General features: G+C 45.8%; 1 protein-coding gene across 3 annotated transcripts in view; it reads right to left on the bottom strand.

Moving 5' to 3' along the window:
* The window catches only part of CACNA2D3 (calcium voltage-gated channel auxiliary subunit alpha2delta 3), an 875732-nt gene that overhangs the window by 466356 nt on the left and 389970 nt on the right, over positions 1-19406 (bottom strand). For all 3 annotated transcript variants that reach the window (XM_051851529.3, XM_051851528.3, XM_089305523.1), the window contains 3 exons: positions 15899-16030; positions 5437-5497; positions 5188-5338 (listed from right to left, as the gene is read on the bottom strand). In XM_051851529.3, coding sequence (XP_051707489.1) covers positions 5188-5338; positions 5437-5497; positions 15899-16030 — 344 coding nt within the window. The remainder of the gene's footprint in view (positions 1-5187; positions 5339-5436; positions 5498-15898; positions 16031-19406) is intronic.

Below are 19406 nucleotides of genomic sequence, written 5' to 3' on the forward strand. Positions count from 1 at the left end.
TGCTCAGGTTCAGGTTCTTCCCAGCAGTCATCCTTGAGCCCCTCGTTGGTCGAATGCTGCCAGCTCTGCACCCTCTCTGATCTAGCCTCCCTCCCTCTTCAAGACTGTACCGGCCAGGCGGCATTGTGAGCACCTGCCTCCCAGCTGCCTCACGCCCAGGGCTTACACACAAAACCTGCTTGAGGGCAGAGACAACCTGCCTTCCTCCTTATTTGCAGAGCAGCCCCAACACTACATACTGAGCATGCCGAGTATTTGTTCAATGAATTCATCATCAGAGCAATGCAACGCAATAGGAAGGGGAAAGACTTGAAACAAAGCCAATTTTAAAGGTTGGCACAGGGACACAAAATAAAAAGATGAGAATCTTCACCCCTTTCCAAAAAACAGATAAACCAACAAACAGGAAAGGAAGCAAGTAGGCATGTTTCAGAGACTCCCAAGTGCCACGGAGTCCCCTTGTTATCCAGATACTAGCATCTTTATGTCCTGTGGGACACTGATGCAATTCTATTATGGCTCCATTAAACACTTGTGATTTTATTGGTGCATTTTTGATTAAATAATCTCCAGAATGAAAATGTATAGGGATTATGTAATGAAGCAGATGAACCCACAATATTTTCACCAACACAAGGCATCCCAGGGATCTTTTGCATTACAAAAGCTTCTTATGTAATTTGAAACATGACTGGACATAATTAGTAGTGCAGAACAAATGAGCACTGAAAGAAAATACCATCCTCATACTTTTAATACGGAATTGATTACCTTGAAAAGCAAATCCATGGCAGGCAAAGCCATGGAGAGACAGTTCTAAAGGAGATTCTGCAAATTAAAACCAGGGCGCCAGAAAGTTCTGGGCTGAACTCACAGATGCCACTCTTCTCTGTTCCACCCTGCACAGCTGTGGGTGCCAGGAGGCACTGAAACTGATTTAACAATATCAGCCCAGTTAAAACTGTGCTCAAGTCACACAGGGCTTAGGCTTCTGTGAAATCATTTTACAAATTTCAGAATTGGACAGAATTAGCACTCTCATTTTTATGATAATATTGTTAATTTAATGCATGGCTTGGAGTTAGACTTCAAAGTGAATCCAAAAAATGTGCCTTTTCTTCATGTCAGAGACATCTCTTTTCAAGCACCAGTGGTTTGACCTTAAATTTTAACTTGGACTATACAAAATCACTCTCATATTTCAACTATTCTTTTATAATTCAATCAGTGTTAGATAGATTTTGCAATACTCTGCCCATGAATGCTAAAACATTCTTTTAACATTATCCTTTTATGTTTATTCTCTGAAAAGACCTGGAGTGGAAGAAGATTTTTGGTAAAAATGTATAGAATGCACTTCACAATGAACTTCATAAAACAAGCAAAACAGACAAGTTACCAAGGAAAATCTTTCCCACTGTTTAAATCCCCCTCTTCCCTCCTACACCGTGGCACTGGAAATCAAACGACAAATTAGATTTGTATGGACAAATACCTACAGTGCACCGTGGAAGATAAAGATTGTGTGTTTTCCCTCTGAGACACTGAAATGTCTACCCAGCACGCAAGGGAAAGCTGGCCGTGTAATGAAGGGTGAAATGATAATATCCTCTCCTATAAGCAGAATCCAGCCTCTAAAAACAAGACACAGAGATGCACAGGGCATTCTGGAGGGTGGTGCAAATACCCCATGCCACTGTGCTTGCAAGAACTTGTACTTGAGTCATTCTCTAGACAGAAGGCATTTCAAACAGATTGAGGGGAAACCCACACCATATAAGAGCAAATATACCAGAGTAGAAACAGGAGGACGTGATAGAAGGACAATAATTCAGAAAGGCAAAATTGGTGACAGACACAAGGTTGAGAGAGAAAATTCAAGGACTACAACTGAAAATGTGCTGATTATGAATCTACCATTATTTAGGGCTCTCAAATTGTTGTTAAGAGTGGAAACATCAGGGCTAGTGCTGTGGCACAGTATGTTAAGCTGCCATCTGCAGTGCCAGCATCCCATATGGGCACTGGTTCAAATCCACTGCTCCACTTCTGATCCAGCTCCCTGCTAATGCACCTGGGAAATCAGTGGAAGATGGCTCAAGTCCCTGGGTACCTGAACCCACATGGGAGATCCAGAGGAGGCTCCTGGCTCCTGGCTTCAGCCTGGCTCAGCCTTGGTGGTTATAGCCATTTGGGGAGTAAACCAGTGGATGGAAGAAACTCTGTCTCTCTGTCTCTCTCTCTAAATCTTTCAAATAAATAAATCTTTTAAAAAGAAGTGGAAAAATTATACACTACACTGCTTGGTAGACATTCTGGTGGTACTTAGGGCATACCCTTTGGTGCAGCAATTTCACCTCTAGATTTTCTTCAATAGAAGCATACCCGGCGCTGGCAAAAATATATGCATTCAGCACATTCCAAAGAGAAAAGTTTATTCACTGGAGCACTCTTAAGTAGAAAATAGATCAGTTAGCATAAAGTCCAGCAAAGGGGGTGAAAGAGATCATTAAATATGTTATGTCAGCTACATAGATGGAATGCCCTGCTGTCCGAACACATACAATCATAACGAAACATTAAAGGCACACTGCTAAATACTCTATAAAACATGACTCAATTTTGAGGGAAAAAATTGTGTATTCATATACATTGACAAATTTGGAAGATTATGTACCCAATGGAAGGGAAAAGAGAACATTCCTGAATTGTTTAAAATCTTTGTATATGCTAACAAGCAATCAATGTGCAAAAGTTCCTGTTAATTAATGGTTCCTTTATGACCTTGGTTTTCTGATATAAATCCACTAACCTATCTGATCCATTCCCTTACTCATTAGAGGAACAAAGTTCATGATTTACTATAAAGACTTCCAATAAAAAAGTTCAGAGTGTCTTTTAGTTGTCAATTATGTAAGCAGTCATGAAGCCAATCATTTTTTGGTGAAAACTAACTAACAGATGTAAGGTGTGGGTTAATGGAAAGTCTAATGGGTTTCTTTATGTAAGGGCACAATTTGGGGCAAGAGAATTTTTTCATTTAACTATTCTAAAATAGCTGGCATGTCTACTTTCAATTATCTTAATCACTCTGTCTTCATTATTGAGTTGACACTGTTTGTATATCTTAATGAACTTACATAGATTATTTCAATCGATTGGTTTTGCTGAAAGAACAATAAATCCTGACTGATAAAGGATTCACGATGTAATTAGTTGGCTCTTCTTATTATGTGAATTTCTGATACTTCTGTAATGAGTAATTAAAGATTAATAAGGAAGATAGTCTCAAATTAGCTGCTTCTTATCTGTAAATGCTTCGGGAAATGTGAGGATCAGGACACATTTGCATATTCACAAGGAGGCTGGCACCTCAAATAACTTTTCTTGATTAGGAAACCCAAAGTTAATTCTCTACAGCTCTCCTTCCATGTGGTCCCAGGCCACATCATTTCATCATCACAGGGTTGAGTGGACCCACGGCTTCCTCTTCAGTCCTGCTCTGGGGAGGCTGCCCAAGTCTCTGCTCTGAGACTTCATTGTGCCACTACTTCTGTCTGTGTGATCTCAAGACAGTCACCTCTGCTGCCTTGTGCCTCTGTCTCCATGCCACAGGGCCCAGAGCCACAGTGATGGTTCAATCAGGTCTTCACCAGAGGATGCTTAGCAAAAAGCTTGCCCATAGCAGAAGCTCTATGGCAGTATTTGCTGTGCTATGCATTCCACAAGCTCTAAGCTCCAATTTGCCAAGCACTGTTACAAGTGCTAGGATGCAACTGTGAATTAACAGGAAAAGTCCTTGCTCCCAAGGAATGAACAGATGACTCTCTTTCTTTTCCCTTTCTTCTTCACAGCTTTTTAAACTCTGAAGCTATAAATTGTGTTGCCCAGCGGGTATGCCCTTTTGCTCTAAGGGTCTCCCCAGAAGATGCAGGTAAGCAGGGTACAGATTCAAGAAATCCTCCACAAGCCCAACATCACTGCAATGCCCACACCCATTGCCTAGCAAAGACCAACTGGCATCATGCCTGCACCTGGAGCCCCCCCAGTCACAGGGTTCGAGAAAACAACTCTGCCCATGGGTCTGAGGAAACCATGCAGAGCGCAGCAAATGCATTCCTGGTGCATAACCTTCTGTGATATGCTAACTGGCCCACGAGTCCTGGGCAGCAGCACATCACAGCTGCATCAGCCCAGATGACCCCAGCAGCAACCTTGTGAGTGGTATGTGCACACCCACGTCACAGCTCAGGAGGCTCATGCTCGGGGTGAAGCAGTCTGCCCTAAGACACACAGCTGTATGTGGCAGACTTAGGACTCCAAACAGTCTCCACTCCAAAGCCCAAGGCATAGCCCGCCCACCATGCTGCCTGTCACCACTTCATGTGCCAAATGAACATGATGTCCCCAGCACATGTGCACCTGGTTCAGTACTCAAGGAAGACACTGCTCACTGTGACTACAGCCCTGGGACGGAGTAGGACGGATGTGAGGGGCAGGATTAGAGTTGTACCAAAGAATCGGGGAAAAGAAAAAGAATCAGAGATGGCAACCCGAAGGAAGGCTCCTTTCCAAGCCCATGTTTCTGCCCAACTTTGGATGCGGGGATCTCCCACCTCCTGGATGCCCCTGCACCAGCCCTGTCCCTTCCAGCAGTCAGGACTCTCTCCCAGTCTTCCCAGCTCCGCTTGCGAATATGCCCAAACCCCTGCTTTCCTCCTAGCCTTGCACACGGAGCAAAGATAATATCAACACACAGAGGAGGGCACACAGTGGGCACGAGCAAATGCCCCTGAGGTAAAGTGCTCTGTGAGCTGTCACCTGCTCCCCACATTCAGTGGCTTCAGGACAAGGGCGATGATGGTTACTATGCCAGGCTAGTCTAGCTGAAAGTGAATCTCCCTGTGAGAAATTCCCCCTGCTCACGGGAAATCTGGCTAGGTCTGCTGCCCAAAGACTCTGAAAGGGTCAGCTCCCCGGGACTCCCAGGGCTGGTGTGATTCTTCCGGATGCCAGTGTTGCGTGCTAGGGCAGGAGAAGCAACGTGCTCCACCGCATTCCAGACCCCAGGCCTCACCGTGCAGCATGCGAGCCGTGTACCCAACAGCAGTACCCATGCTAACTGGTTGATGCTAAGAGATCGAACAAGCCCCAAGTGCAAGGAAAGCACAAAACAGCTGCACTCACAGCAATTATGTTGAAGAAATCATCATCCCCCAGTGTATCCAAAATAGACGAGACCGTCTGCTTCGCGATAGTCAGGCGGAGTCCTTTCATGCTGCCGCTGACGTCAACCAAAATGACGACATCTTTCGGAGAAGTCGCTGCCTGGATGTACCTAGGTCAGGGGAACAATTAGGTAAAACATGAAGCCTGGCCTCTCTTCAAGTTTTCTCTTAAAAAAAAAAATCGCTGAGAGATTTGACCACTGCCTACCATTTTCGGTTCCTGCAGTCAAAGGCAATGACTCCATTCTCATCTGGTTCCCATTTAATCCCTAGAAGAAAAATGGGGTTAGAAGAAACCCAGAAACTTCAAATATTTATTCATAGCATTTCAAGGCTGCTCTGCTTTGCTGACTGAATGGACAGGGTGAAAAATCACATATAAGACCCACCCTGGAGCTCATCAAGTGCTCCATCTCTAGCCCTAGGCGGGAGCTCAGCGGCCAAAACCCTATAGCAGGCCGGCGCCGCGGCTCAATAGGCTAATCCTCTGCTTAGCGCCGCCGGCACACCAGGTTCTAGTCCCGGTAGGGGCGCCAGATTCTATCCTGGTTGCTCCTCTTCCAGGCCAGCTCTCTGCTGTGGCCCAGGAGTGCAGTGGAGGATGGCCCAAGTGCTTGGGCCCTGCACCCCATGGGAAACCAGGATAAGCACCTGGCTCCTGCCTTCGGATCAGCGCAGTGCGCCGGCCGTGGCGGCCATTGGAGGGTGAACCAACGCAAAGGAAGACCTTTCTCTCTGTTTCTCTCACTGTCCACTCTGCCTGTAAAAAAAACAAAAACAAAAACAAAAACAAAAACAAACACCAACAACCCTATAGCAAGCACTGCCTTGGCTCACTGCTCCGAAGACCTGGAGGACTGTGCTGCTGGTCACAGGAGGATGTGACTTCAGTTTCCCTGAGTTAATGATAAACAGAGCCATGTTAATTTCTTGCTGTCCAGCAAGTTGTTGGAACTGGGCCGAGGTGGGCTGCATCCCTGGACCCAAGCTGGGTTAATGTCTATGGCACAGGGAGTAGAAACCATATGCGATGTTTCCATCTTAGAACAGTTCAAGTCTGCTCCCTCCTCGCTCCTGCTTTCAAAATCAGGAACTCTGGCCTGGCTAACTACACCAAAATGAAACAAAAAAAAGTCTCTAATTATGCTGCATAATAAAGTTTGAATTTCAGGTCCTGACGCCTCGGGGAGTTTTCCCTGTGTGTAAAATCAGACCCAACATCCTTCGTCTCGTGGTTTGCAAGTGTATATCCAAGGGTGGCCAAGGGTGGTGTTCTCTGTTTACAACTTAATTTTTCAGAACAAAATTTCATTTAAAAAGAAAGACATCTGCTACTTAAAAATAAGATAGCATTGCACAATTTTCACCCATCACTGCTGCTAATGGATGGAGGATCTGAAACAGATTTTGCAGATAAGAAAGTGAAAACAGAAATTATTTTCACTGGAGAAAACCCTGACTCAGAATGTGATGTTGAGATTCTTCTTCCCAACTACCCAGGGCCGGCTTTCTGGCCCACACTGGACTCAGGATGGGCACACGCATCAGAGAACACCCCCAGATTATACACAGATAACCTTGAGCAGGGAGTGGCAGCCCAAAGAGAGACTTGACTTTGTCCTTCTGTCCCTTCCGTTCACACTTGCACATGTGTCCAACTGACTTCAAGAGCTCCCTGTAAGAACTCAGGACACAGAAATAGAAACTGCCGCTCAGTGAAAGTCAGCAGGTAACAAAGATCCAACATAACTGACATGATATTGGACACCAAAGGGCAAGCAGACAATTTATTTTAAAAACACCTGACATATCTCTCTGTATAAAGCAAAGCACAATTAGGGTGCCACAGTCTTAACACCCAATAAATCCACAACCCCAGTGAGGCTAGGCACTGTAGCATTTGACAAAGCCACAAATATCTGCTCTGAGTCCAACATAGAGAGAAATTTTTAATTTTTTGTTTTGTAAGTGCATTGACCTATGGCCGGTGATCAACAGATGATTCTTAAAAACCAAATTTTTAAAAAATTTTTATTTTATTTGAAAGGCAGAGTGACAGGGAGAGAAAGAGAGATATCATCCACCTACTGGTTCACTCGCCAAATGGCCACAATGGCTGGGAGGGGACCAGGCTGAAGACAGGACCCAAGAATTCCATCTGGGGCTCCTACATGAGTGTCAGGGGCCCACATCCTCTGCCACCTTCCCAAGTGCCTTAGCAGGATGGTGCATCAGAGGCAGAGCAGCCAGGACCCCAAGTGGCACTCTGATATGGGATCCAAGTGCCAGCTTAACCTGCTGTATCACAATATCAGCCCCCAAGGCATGTTCCTTGAACTGAATAATGGTGAGTGTCCTTAGACCACAGCTGTACCCAGGGCCACTGCCACTGTCTAGCTCTGTTGTCAGTTCCCCAAAACGTATGCCCTACAGGCAGCAGAAAATGCATGTATTCTCTTTGACCACCCCAACATTCAGATCAGGGAACTGGGGGAAGGTATTAAGGACATTCGATGATCTCCTTCTGTTTGGAGATCATTGCCCTGTAACCCCTCCCAGTTACAGCTGCTTTTGGAAATGGTACGAGATTAGCCTACTGAGAAAATCAGCAAGGGACACAATTCCAGAGAGAAAGCGGATGAAACTGGAAGACCCCAGCCAGAGCTTTTTGCCTACTCATCACAATTTTCATCAAACAGGCAAGCACTCTGCCAGCTGGCAGACATACAGCAGAGATAGAGAGAAGTGGACCATGTCCGTGCCTATGCTCCGTAGTCCTGACATCCAGCAAAGAGATGGATGCTAGGTAAAAAAAAAAAAAAAAAAAAAAAAATCACAAATGCAAGAGGAGACATCACAAAGGGGTAGCATCTGGTGCTACATCAGTATATAAACAGGGGCCATTTTGCCCAAACCTGACAATTGAGCTAAAATCTTAAAATTTGCTTGAGGTATTCAGTCACGACTGAGCCCTACCCTCCCCACTCCCACACCAGCATCCTCTGCCTTATCCAGGCATTTCTGTAAATGTATTCCATGAGATGTTCACAGGATGTTAATATGAGCTTGGGCAATAAAAGGAAACCTAGTTTCTAGGTCTCAGGAGGAACACCTGAAAGTCTTCAATGTATCCAAGTACATCTTGAGCATCCATGAAAGGGACCCCCAAGGAAGATCCACCAAATGCACTTGACCATGAGTCCTGTCTCCCCCAAGCATCTCACAAGAAAATGTTTGAGAAAACAAACTTCCAAAAACACTGTCCCAAGCAACACTGTCTCCTCTAGGACATACCAACTTTTCAGTATCTAACTTTTTATAAACACAGAAATCTCGAAAATATTTAAGTAACTTTGAATCTCAGAAAAAGAACAGTTGATTCACTTCCAATCATTGAGGTCCAGGGAATTGTCATTAACCAAGAACCACCCCCACCCTGAGAGCCACATCATTCCTGGAAGTACCAAATATCTCCTGGAATCTCACTCGGGCTGGACGGGGTAACAAATTCAACATAAGAAGCACAACTGTGGGATGGGTATGTGGTACAGTGGTTAAGACGCTACTTGAGATCCATGCATCCTTCGTCACAGTGGCTGGGTTCTAGCACTCACTCTGCTTCTGCTTCCTGCTAATGTGCACCTTGGAAGGCAACAGGCAATAGCGCATGTACCCAGACCCTTGCCACTCATGTGGGAGACCCAGGTTGAAGTCCAGTTCCTGGCTTCAGCCTGGTTCCACCCCAGCTGTGGTGGGCATTTGGGGAATGAACCAGTGGATAGATCTCTCTTGCCCTGTCCAACTGCGTCTTTCTTATAAATATAAATCAATACAAATTTTTCCAAGATGGAAATTCAACAGCGAGGCAGCTGCCACTCAGCTTTACCTCTGAGGCACCTGCACTGCATTCTCCGCAGCAGACTGCTAACCTGCCTTCTTCAGCCTTCAGAAGACAAAGCCTCCAGGACATCTAAGAAGATCTTCAGGTGAAGCTCAAAATATTGTCAAAATCTCCACCGCAGATTCAAATGATCCCTCTGGGTACCTTTAGAATACTATGCAACACTGCTATACCCCATAGGAACAGTTTCTTTCCCATAGGTGTTACGAACAAAAATTGGAGGAAAAATGAATCTCATCTAAGGCACATGCAACTTCATGCTTTCTTTTAGCGCAGGAAAATGAAGAGCAGCGCCAACAGAGCAGAGCCTAATGCGAGCCCGTCTGAAGGACAAGCCACATACTATCAACATAATCCCACATGGCAACAAGGTTTGAGACTGTCTAATAATAATATGAAGGATTCCAAAAAATAGCACAATAAGAGCCCAAATATCTCTTAGCCATCTGGATTTATTTCAGCTTGGCTCTGAGCTCCCCTTTTATCTCTACCTCAACAAAGGGTGTCTTAGCCCACTGCTTCTCTTCTCTTTAGTGCAAAAATGTTTTCCATACAACATCCCTAGCATTGCCAGTGACATCCAATCCATCTCTACAATCTACTACTTGAACATACACTAACTATTCCATTGCCACATGGGATTTCTCTTCCAGAAAGATGTGGAAAGAAATAATGGAAAACCAAAAAATACAAGATGTTGCCTTATCCCTAACCAAATAGGTTCTGCCCAATTCCTTCCTCCAAAAATATTTGGTACTCGGCCCATAACCTGAATTTTAAATGCATACCTTCCAGTATAACTTTAGATCTAAAATATTTGATCTGCAACAAATACTGGCTTCTAATGTGAGTTGACCTGAGTCAAATTTGGCTTTAGGGTTTGGTTTAGTGGCTAAGATGCCAGTCAAGATGCCTGAGTCCCACACTGGAGTGCCTGGGTTCAGTTTTAGCTCCATATCCTAACTCCAGCTTTCTGCTAATGCAGAACCTAGGAGACAGTGGTGACGGCTCAGTGATTAGGTTTCTACCGCCCATGTAGGAAACCTGGACTCAGTTCTCAACTCCTGGCTTGGGCCCCCACTGTCATGGGCATTTGGTAAGTCAGCCAGCTGATAGGGGGAGGATCAGTGTCTGTCTGCCTCTTTCTTTCTTTTTTTTTTTTCTCTCTCTCTCTCTGTCTCACTTCCTCCCCCCCCCTCCTCCCCCCACTTCTTCAAATAAGTAAACTTTTAAAATCTGGCTATAAAATGTCTTCTGAGAAGATATGTATGCAATCCTCTAAAAAGAGCTCCTTAATTCCACCAAATGCCATTTCCATTAATAACTGCTGAAGAGATAGTGCACCACGAAAATTGAATATGTAACAACAGAGTTGCTATAAAAGTTATGAATTACGGTTTTCTATACTCGTTTGTATTGGGGTGGTCCTGTTAAGCTGGCCAAGGAAAAGAACCCTAATATCATTTATTTTTCTTTCTCTTTCTTTCTTTTTTTTTTTTTTTTTTTTTTGACAGGCAGAGTGGACAGTGAGAGAGAGACAGAGAGAAAGGTCTTCCTTTTTCTGTTGGTTCAACCCCCCAATGGCCACTGCGGCCAGTGCACCACGCTGATCCGAAGCCAGGAGCCAGGTGCTTCTCCTGGTCTCCCATGGGGTGCAGGGCCCAAGCACTTGGGCCATCCTCCACTGCACTCCCGGGCCACAGCAGAGAGCTGGCCTGGAAGAGGAGCAACCTAGACAGAATCTGGCGCCCCGACCAGGACTAGAACCCAGTGTGCCAGTGCCGCAGGTGGAGGATTAGCCTTTTCAGCCGTGGTGCCGGCCAGAACCCTAATATCAAGCCCATGTTACCCATCACTAAACCTGAGCCTCATGACAAGGACGAGAATGGAAGGAAATGGACACAAAGCTTGGCTGCACACAGATTCTAAACTTGATTCTAGAAACCAGCAGGTACAAATTCAATCTTGCAAAGAGCTCTTGACTTAGTTGCACGTCTCCCTCCTTATTGCTGTATCTACAAACCAGCCTTCACTTTTTATGGTACTCATTTACACAAGGATAAGAAAATTAATTCCATTTGCGATCAAGAAGACGTTTATGGGGCCCAGTGCTGGGCTGCTGCCTTAGATGCAGGCATCCCATATGATCACTGATTCATTTCCTGCCTGCTTCACTTTCAATCCAGCTCCCCAACAACGCACCTTGGAGAGCAGTGGAGGATGGCATAAGTGCTTGAGACCTCGCCATCTAAGTGGGACACTGGGATGAAACTCCTGGTTCCTGGCTTCAGCCTGGCACAGCCCTGGCTCTTGAGGCCATCTGGGGAGTGAATCAGCAGACAGAAGACCTCTCTGTCTCTGTCTTCGTTTTCCCCTCTCTAAGGAGTCTTCTATGGTAACAAGTTCCCCAAGACATGGCTCTAGAAGGATGAGAGTTTGATGCTGGTGAAAGGGTTAAAGCTTCTATTTTCATGCATGAACCTAATTGGTACCTTCTGTTTGATCAGGTACTGATCTGTCTATGATATACATGTACCATATGTGTACTCTCTATGTAGGTAAGGATGGGTAGATACAAGGAGGTGTCAACCTGGCCAAACTAGACTGTGCGAGTCAGCACTAGTGGCCTTACCTAGTAGCCAGGTAGATACTGGGTGCCACAAAGGGCTGTGAAATGATGAACTGGTTCAAGGCTCACAGGAAGAGAGCTGACTGTGCAGGTAGGGTCATCTGCCTCCAGAAAGGTGGTGACCTGGAGAACTCTACTAACAAGAATGAAACAGTCCTGAGGCAGTACAGAGTAATGGCCAACAGAAGGCAACTACCCAGTATCCAGGTCAGGGCGGGCAGTGGAGTCGAAAGGGCATTTGGGTAGAAAGGGTATGGCTCTATAGTGTTGCTTTTATGCCAGCTTCCCATTGGGTCACTGGGTCTCCACTGGACTAGAGGTGGAGACCAGCTCCCCAGCAAGGAAATAGTTCTATTGTACTGGAGCAGGGAGGGCTGCTGTACTCACATGATGTGAAAAAACAGAGCAGGTAAAATTTGATCCCCTGAGTGATTCACGAATTCAACAAATACATATTGAGCATTCACAATATACTCTTCTTGGTGTAGGTGACATAGCGGTGGACAAAACAAATATCTCCAGGCCAGATATCCACATACAGGAGACAGGACTGAGAGCCTGACAGCTCAGCATTGCAGGCTACAGGTCAGCACATTTCCTAAGGCAGGAACCACTCTACAAGTGCTCTACAGAGTGAGACCCCTGCTTGATACACGCACCAAAAGCTAAGGCCAGTGCCATGAAAACTGGAAGTCAAGCTACAAGCATCTTGTCCTACACCACTATACTATCCTACATAGCTACCAGCTGTATGTGGCTGCTCAATTTTAAATTTTAGGCCGGCGCCGTGGCTCACTAGGCTAATCCTCCGCCATGTGGTGCCAGCACACCGGGTTCTAGTCCCGGTTGGGGCACCGGATTCTGTCCCGGTTGCCCCTCTTCCAGGCCAGCTCTCTGCTGTGGCCAGGGAGTGCAGTGGAGGATGGACCAAGTACTTGGGCCCTGCACCTCATGGGAGACCAGGATAAGTACCTGGCTCCTGCCATCGGATCAGCGCGGTGCGCCGGCCGCAACACGCCAGCCACAGCGCGCCGGCCGTGGCGGCCATTGGAGGGTGAACCAACGGCAAAAGGAAGACCTTCCTCTCTGTCTCTCTCTCTCTCACTGTCCACTCTGCCTGTCAAAAAAAAATTTTTAATTTTAACTAATTAATCTTAAAATTCAAAGTTTCATTCCTTGGCCTCTGTGGGCACATTTCAAGTGCTCAGTGGCCACATGTGGCCAGCAGCCCACCATATTAGACAGACTAGATCTTGAACACTTCCACTGTCACAAAGAGTTTTCTTGGACAGCCCAAGAGGACCTCCGGTGAACTTGTGGAGGCCTGTGCGTGAATCCACGCAGAAACTGACATCAGCACAGGCATGCTTCCAGGCTCATGCTTACTAAGATTTTCCTTCCAAGAATTCTTCTGGCCTCATCCTCAAAAGCTGGGGGTTGGTGCTTTTTCTTGGTGACCCCTCAGCACCTTCTGTCTGTCGTATCTTAGCAGGACATGTGCTGTATCGTGATGACCTGGTCACCTGTCTCCCCACAGTGAGCGTAAACTCCCTAACACTGCTTCCTTTAGGATCCATTCATGGCACGGCCACAGTGCCCACGGTTTCTGACAGCCGACACAACCCATCGTCTAGGACCCTCTGGTTTCAGTGCTGGGTGTGTGATTCAGATCAGCCTCATCACTGGACTTTTGACCAAACTAGTGGGACAGGCACTTTTTCCTCCCTTCAAAGTCTCAGTGAGAAGTCCTGCAAACCCACAGCCATGTTCCCTGTCACAAAAAGTTCACTCACCAGGAAGTCAAGGTCAGAATAGAGGAAAGTGAAAATGAGAGGTAGGAGTAAAGATTCAAAATCCTCATGATAGCACGGAGTAAGAAATCCAGCAGTGTCCCCAAGCACCACACTTCCCAGATTTCACATCATGTCAGCTACTACACATGCTTCCTGCTAGAGTGAGCTAGAGCTGAGTTTCTGTCACCTGCAATCCAAATTGCTAATGAATCCTTGCTTCATAAGGGTAGTGGTCTCCCGTGTCTGGGTCACCATTTTTATCTTCATGATCTCACCGTGTTCTTGGTACTAAGCCAGAATTCAGGATGCACTTATATAAGATTGCAGAGAGTCCCTCTACTTAAGGACAGGCACACTTACTAATTTATACTATTTTACCACTCTAGAAACACAAGGATGCTTCTAGAAATGAAGGCGATCCTAGCAAAAATAATCATTCTTCTAATCATTTGATCTCCAGGAGGCAAGCGATGGACTCTGTGTTTAGAACCAAGCAGAGTTGAGAGAACATGGGACACTTATCAGGGCCATGAAATGCCTTCGGAGGCCTGTGACTTGTTTCTAGTAACACAGTAAAGATACAGGCATTTTATAAACTCAAAATCCTGCCCCAAACGGCATGACAGAATCATCTGACATTCAGAATTATATTAGCCGATTGTTCTCTGAACCCCCACCCCCTTACATCCACCATTTCTGAGGATTCCCCTAATTTCTCCAATGTCCTTGTGACCACGGCTTAAGGGCTTCTTGCTGGTAGCTATGACAGGTGATTTCTGCTTTCTGCTAATCTGTCCCCCCCACATCCAAATCCTCATGATCCAGTGGCTTCTGGATAGCCTACAGCCCAGGAGCAGCTGGAACAGGTTTGCTCTCTGTCGCGTCTATCAAGGCAGACTGCAATTTGGTGATGCTGAAACTTTAATCGTCCACTGCTTATGATAACATTATCTCTAATAGGATGTTTATTGTTTACAGTGCTGTGAGCCCCAGGAGGAAGCGTGTGTGCCTTGCTGAACACAGCTTTTGGGAAATGTGGAATAATCTGGCGGAGCAGACCTCCCGGTAGGCAAGTACCAGGGGACAGATGCTGCGCTTGGGGCAGACAGCTCCTCGAGGTGGAGGCTGGCAGTCCCCATGCCTCAGCGCGGGAAGACATCAGGTGCCTAGTCTTACTTAATGAAAACATAAAAGACTCCACTTAATTGCTCCAAGATTATGCAGGGTGTTTTTCCCTTCTTTTAGGTTGAGCTTGTTAATTTCTACAGCTGTGATGTTGGCACAATTGCAGCCCCGAGTCCTGTTTTCACAACTTGTAAGCAAAATTAAAACTTCCCTTTTTAATTAAAATTCAAACCAAATCAGAATTAAAATCCTATTGCAAAGCAGAAGCCTGGGAAGACCCCAGAAGCAACACCTGTTCCAAAGGCTTAAAGGACAAACTCTGACAAATGCACTCACTCCAGGATGCTGGCCTCGGTGGAGGCGTTCCTGTCAGTAGATGGACTTTGGCCATTTCAACCTCCTCCTCCATGGGGATTCAGCTCTGGTTTGGGGACACCCACATTCAAATCTTCTATTCTTACACCTTTTTAAAATTTTTATTATTTTTTGTCAAAGATTTATTTGAAAGGCAGAGTTTGAGAGAGAGAGAGAGAGAGATCTTCCATCCACTGATTCACTCCTCAAATGGTTGCAATAGCCAGAGCTGGGCTGGTCAGAAGCCAGGAGCCCGGAGCGTCTTCCAGGTCTCCCATGTAGGTGCAGGGGCAAAAGTACTTGTGCCATCTTCCACTGCTTTCCCAGGCATATTAGCAGGCGACTGGATCACAAGTAGAGCAGCTAAGACTAGAACGAGCACCCATATGGGTTGCTGGCACTTCAGGTCGCAGCTTTAGCTGCTATGCCACAACACCGGCCCCTCTTGCACATTTTAGAATGAATTTAATCTGCCTAAGTATGAGTTGTTCTTTTCCCAGATAACAATAGCATCAATAGTAGCAGTAAGAGATAGAAATCCAAACACTCGCCCAGAAGGACTGCACACGCACATTCTTTACTTTGGGCAGCAACTGTACCAGTGACTCTATCAGGAAAGATCCTGAAGCTACGGAATACCCAAGAGAGGTTCTGTGATCAATGCCATGTGTGTGTAAGTATGTGTACCATGTGCATGTGCACACGCCAACACCCTGCTATTTCTATCCCACGCCCTAACAACAGATTTTAACTTCACCTTTCATTTTTTTCTTCTATGGTAAGGGAGAGAAATATAACCCTGAACCCTAAAGAAAAATATTTCAGGATCATTCATCTAAGTCATAATTGTCAACACAGGAATACTCACCTGGATACTGCCTAAAAAAGCCTTTTGCGCTCCCAAAGTACTGCCATATGAGCGATGGGTCACGGTCAAAGTTATCTACAAAAACCTTGTTGAGGGATTCAGACCAATAAACCCCATTGACAATCGCAGGGTCTGAAAAGAAGAGAGAGAGGAGTGTTAGACATCAAAGTGAAACAGGATCTCCCAGGCACCACCCCCCCCCCCCCCCCCCCGCCATGGCATGGCAGATGGAAGAGGGGCCCGTCCTGCAGGAGATGGTGTAGAAAGTGACAGCTCAGGAAATGTTCGCCTTCTGGGAATTCCAGGTGCCGTGTCTCCCCTCCCGCCCGTGCCCTTCCAGTCATGCTGCAGTCTCCACAGCTGGCACCTTAGTTGAGAGGCACCTTCCCTTTCCTGGTAACTTTCAGCCTCACAAAATCTACAGTTTTTCTCCTATCTTGAGAAGTATGCTTTTTAAAAAATAACAGAATAATATAACTGATTATACAATGATACAAATAAATCTCTCCACTTTTGTTCCTTCATGAAGCCAGAGACCACCTCTTAATGATTTTTCACTGCACCTTTTTGACGAGCACACATCAGAAATCTCAGTAGGTCCATGGACAGATGAAGGGATGGATGGAGGGGGCGGAGGAAAGAGGGATAAAACAAAGGTTGTTTGCCAGATACCAATCATTTGCTCTTCTGTCCTACAAACCCATTAGCATAATTCCTGTTCTCACCCTTAGTAGTCCAAAGATAATTCTCATCTCTAGTTCATAGATTAAAGCCCAAGGGCAGGGCAGTTAAGGTACCAAGTTAGGATACCCACAATGCAAATCAGAGTACCTGGGTTTGATACCCACTTCTGGTTTCTGATTTTAGCTCCCTTAGCATCAGACCATGGCGGGCAGTTAAGATGGGTCAAGAAATTAGATTCCTATCATTCACCTGGGAGATTTGGGTCGAGGTCTCAGCTCCTTGCTTACTTTTGGTCCAACCCCAGAATTTGAGGGCATTTGGGCAGTTACCCAGTGTATATGGGAGTGCTTTCTTAGTCTCTCTCCCTCCCTGCTTCCCTCCGTATCTCTCTACCTCTCAAGTAAAATTTCCTTTGTTTTACACCTTTGTCAAACCACTGATTAAGAATGTTATACTACTACAGTTTTAATGATCTGTGATTACTTTAAAATCTACTGCATATGGGTGAAATGATCATTTTTCTGTTTGATTATTCTATCGCCCTTGCCTATATTCCCACTGAACTAGGGTCCTTCTGCTTTTTACTTGCTAAACTTTTTATTGGGTGGAGCATTAACTCCCTAACTGTAATGTAAATTAAACATGTCTTATTATAAAAGGGGGGGAAAAAGGGAGAGGGAGGGAGGGAGGAAGAGACTATCATTATTGTCTTGGAATTGATCTAGGAACTACATTGAATCTGTAAAAACCAAAAATAAATAAGTTCTTAAAAATAAAATAAAAATGAGAACAAAAAAGGAAAAACAAGATTATTTTGCTGCAAAAATTTTTGAAATCCATGCATAGGGCTCATAACACACATCTCTATGAACAATTTGAAGGCTTTTCCTAGCCATGGATTTCAAAAAAATTTTGGCACCGAAATTAACTTATCTTTTAATTGCAGTCCCAAGACCTTTCTGAAGCCCCCTCGTATTTCTCCCACACTGGCGCAAAGAGAGGGATCGCAGGGACGCTCCGAGGCAGGGCACTTTTTGATTTATTTAAATCTCTTGTTCCAAAATGATGGCATGTTCTGCAACATTCTGCTCCTCGAGGAGAGCTCGCTATCCTGTCCTAGAAGGAGGAGGGCGAGGCACACCACCAGGAGAGAATCTGTTTCCGGAAGAGGAGGAGGCGAAGTGCTCACCGCCCCCAGCCCTGGAGCAAGGCATGGTGTGCGCCTCACCTCCAACCTTCCACAACAGCCCTCCAGGGAAGGTCCCGTGGTTGTCCTCCCTCCCCTGGGAGTGGAACTGCAGTCCCAGGAGGTTAGGGGTGTTCCTAAGAGCACTCATCTGTCAAGAGCCGGAGTTTCTGTAGTTGCCTTATTCGTAAAATGGGTACAGCGATACTTATCAGAGGAGGCTGCTGGGAAGGTGAAACGCACTGGGAGAGAACAGCTAAGAGCAAAGGGCATTCACAGAGCCATCAGGGGACGCACTCCCTCGGCCCAGCATCCAGCACGCTCTGATGAGCTCCCCACGGGAATCTGAATCCCAGCAATCCCACAGTGCCGCCCTCATTCCTCACTTCCACACAGGCAGGAGGGATGAGAACAGAGGGGTCACTCCAGGCCGCAAGCTGCACAGGAAACCCATGAGCTCACAGAAACCAGGTTCACTGACAACGCACTCACTTTTGGCCCCCAGAGCACACGGCTCATCCTCCACAACCACCGGTCCCTCCACAACCACCGGCCCCTCCACAGCTGGGTTGCTCCCATGGTGCGACCTGGGTCACGCTGAGGCAGGGCCACAAAATGGCGCCTGACCAAAATGGCAGACAGCGGCCTGGTCTCCTGTCTTAACTCCAGCCTGCTTTACTCTTTGAGATATCTCAGGCAATCAGGATTCTAACTTCTATCTCGAGAGTAAACACACTAACTCTTGTAAACTACGATAAACCACATCATAGCCTGGGAAAACGAAGATGACCAACTCAACCTTTTACCACAGTGTAATTCTGAGAAAGATTTTATCGTCACAGCCCGGGAAAATGAAGCCCTTTCTTGTTCCTGTCCAAGCTTGCTAGTAATTATTGTGACTCACTCTGAGCTGCAAAAAGCCACTTAAATTATCCCACAAAGATGCAAATACAATAATGACACCAAAAAACCCATGGCTTCTGCCCCCACCAATGACCTCAATTATGTCGTATAAAAACCTTCCACAATTAGAAGCAAACTTCCATTTCACTCACTCACTGCCTCAACCCATTGAGATATCAAATGGTTTTCAGCTAGCTAATCCTTTTTTCTTGAATGTGGCAATGTGGTGCTGGTCCAATTAGACAGTTCTAGTTTCTAAATGGGTCAAAAAGGCTGCTCATCCCTGCATGAAGTCCTATAAACCTAGGGGTGACTCCTGTGGAACCGTGAGAATCTTCAGACATCTGAGGATGGCTCCACCTGCTTCATTTGGACACCAAACCTTCTCTGAAATTACGCCTCTTTAAGAAAGGGCAGCCACAATTTTCTGAGGGCATGGTGAACAAGAAAAGTAGATTCACTAGTGTGTGTGTGTGTGTGTGTGTGTGTGTGATCTAGTTAAAAATGGGGGCTGTGTTACACCCCCCTACCTGATCCAATATTTGAAACAACACTTCCTGCTGATTTCAGCAAGCAGTTTTCCTGGAAGGGAAAACCTACAGTGACTGTCCATGGTTACAGTCATTCATGAGACTGAAGAATCACATGGAGCATTCATCAAACTATGTAGGCAAAAAGCAACAACAAAAATACTGAACATGAAACCAGCTTTCCCAACATCAGTGACAGAGGGTG

This window comes from Oryctolagus cuniculus, chromosome 10 (assembly GCF_051225735.1).
Source record: "Oryctolagus cuniculus isolate XC-2025 breed Fujian yellow rabbit chromosome 10, ASM5122573v1, whole genome shotgun sequence".
Taxonomy (NCBI): Eukaryota; Metazoa; Chordata; class Mammalia; order Lagomorpha; family Leporidae; genus Oryctolagus; species Oryctolagus cuniculus.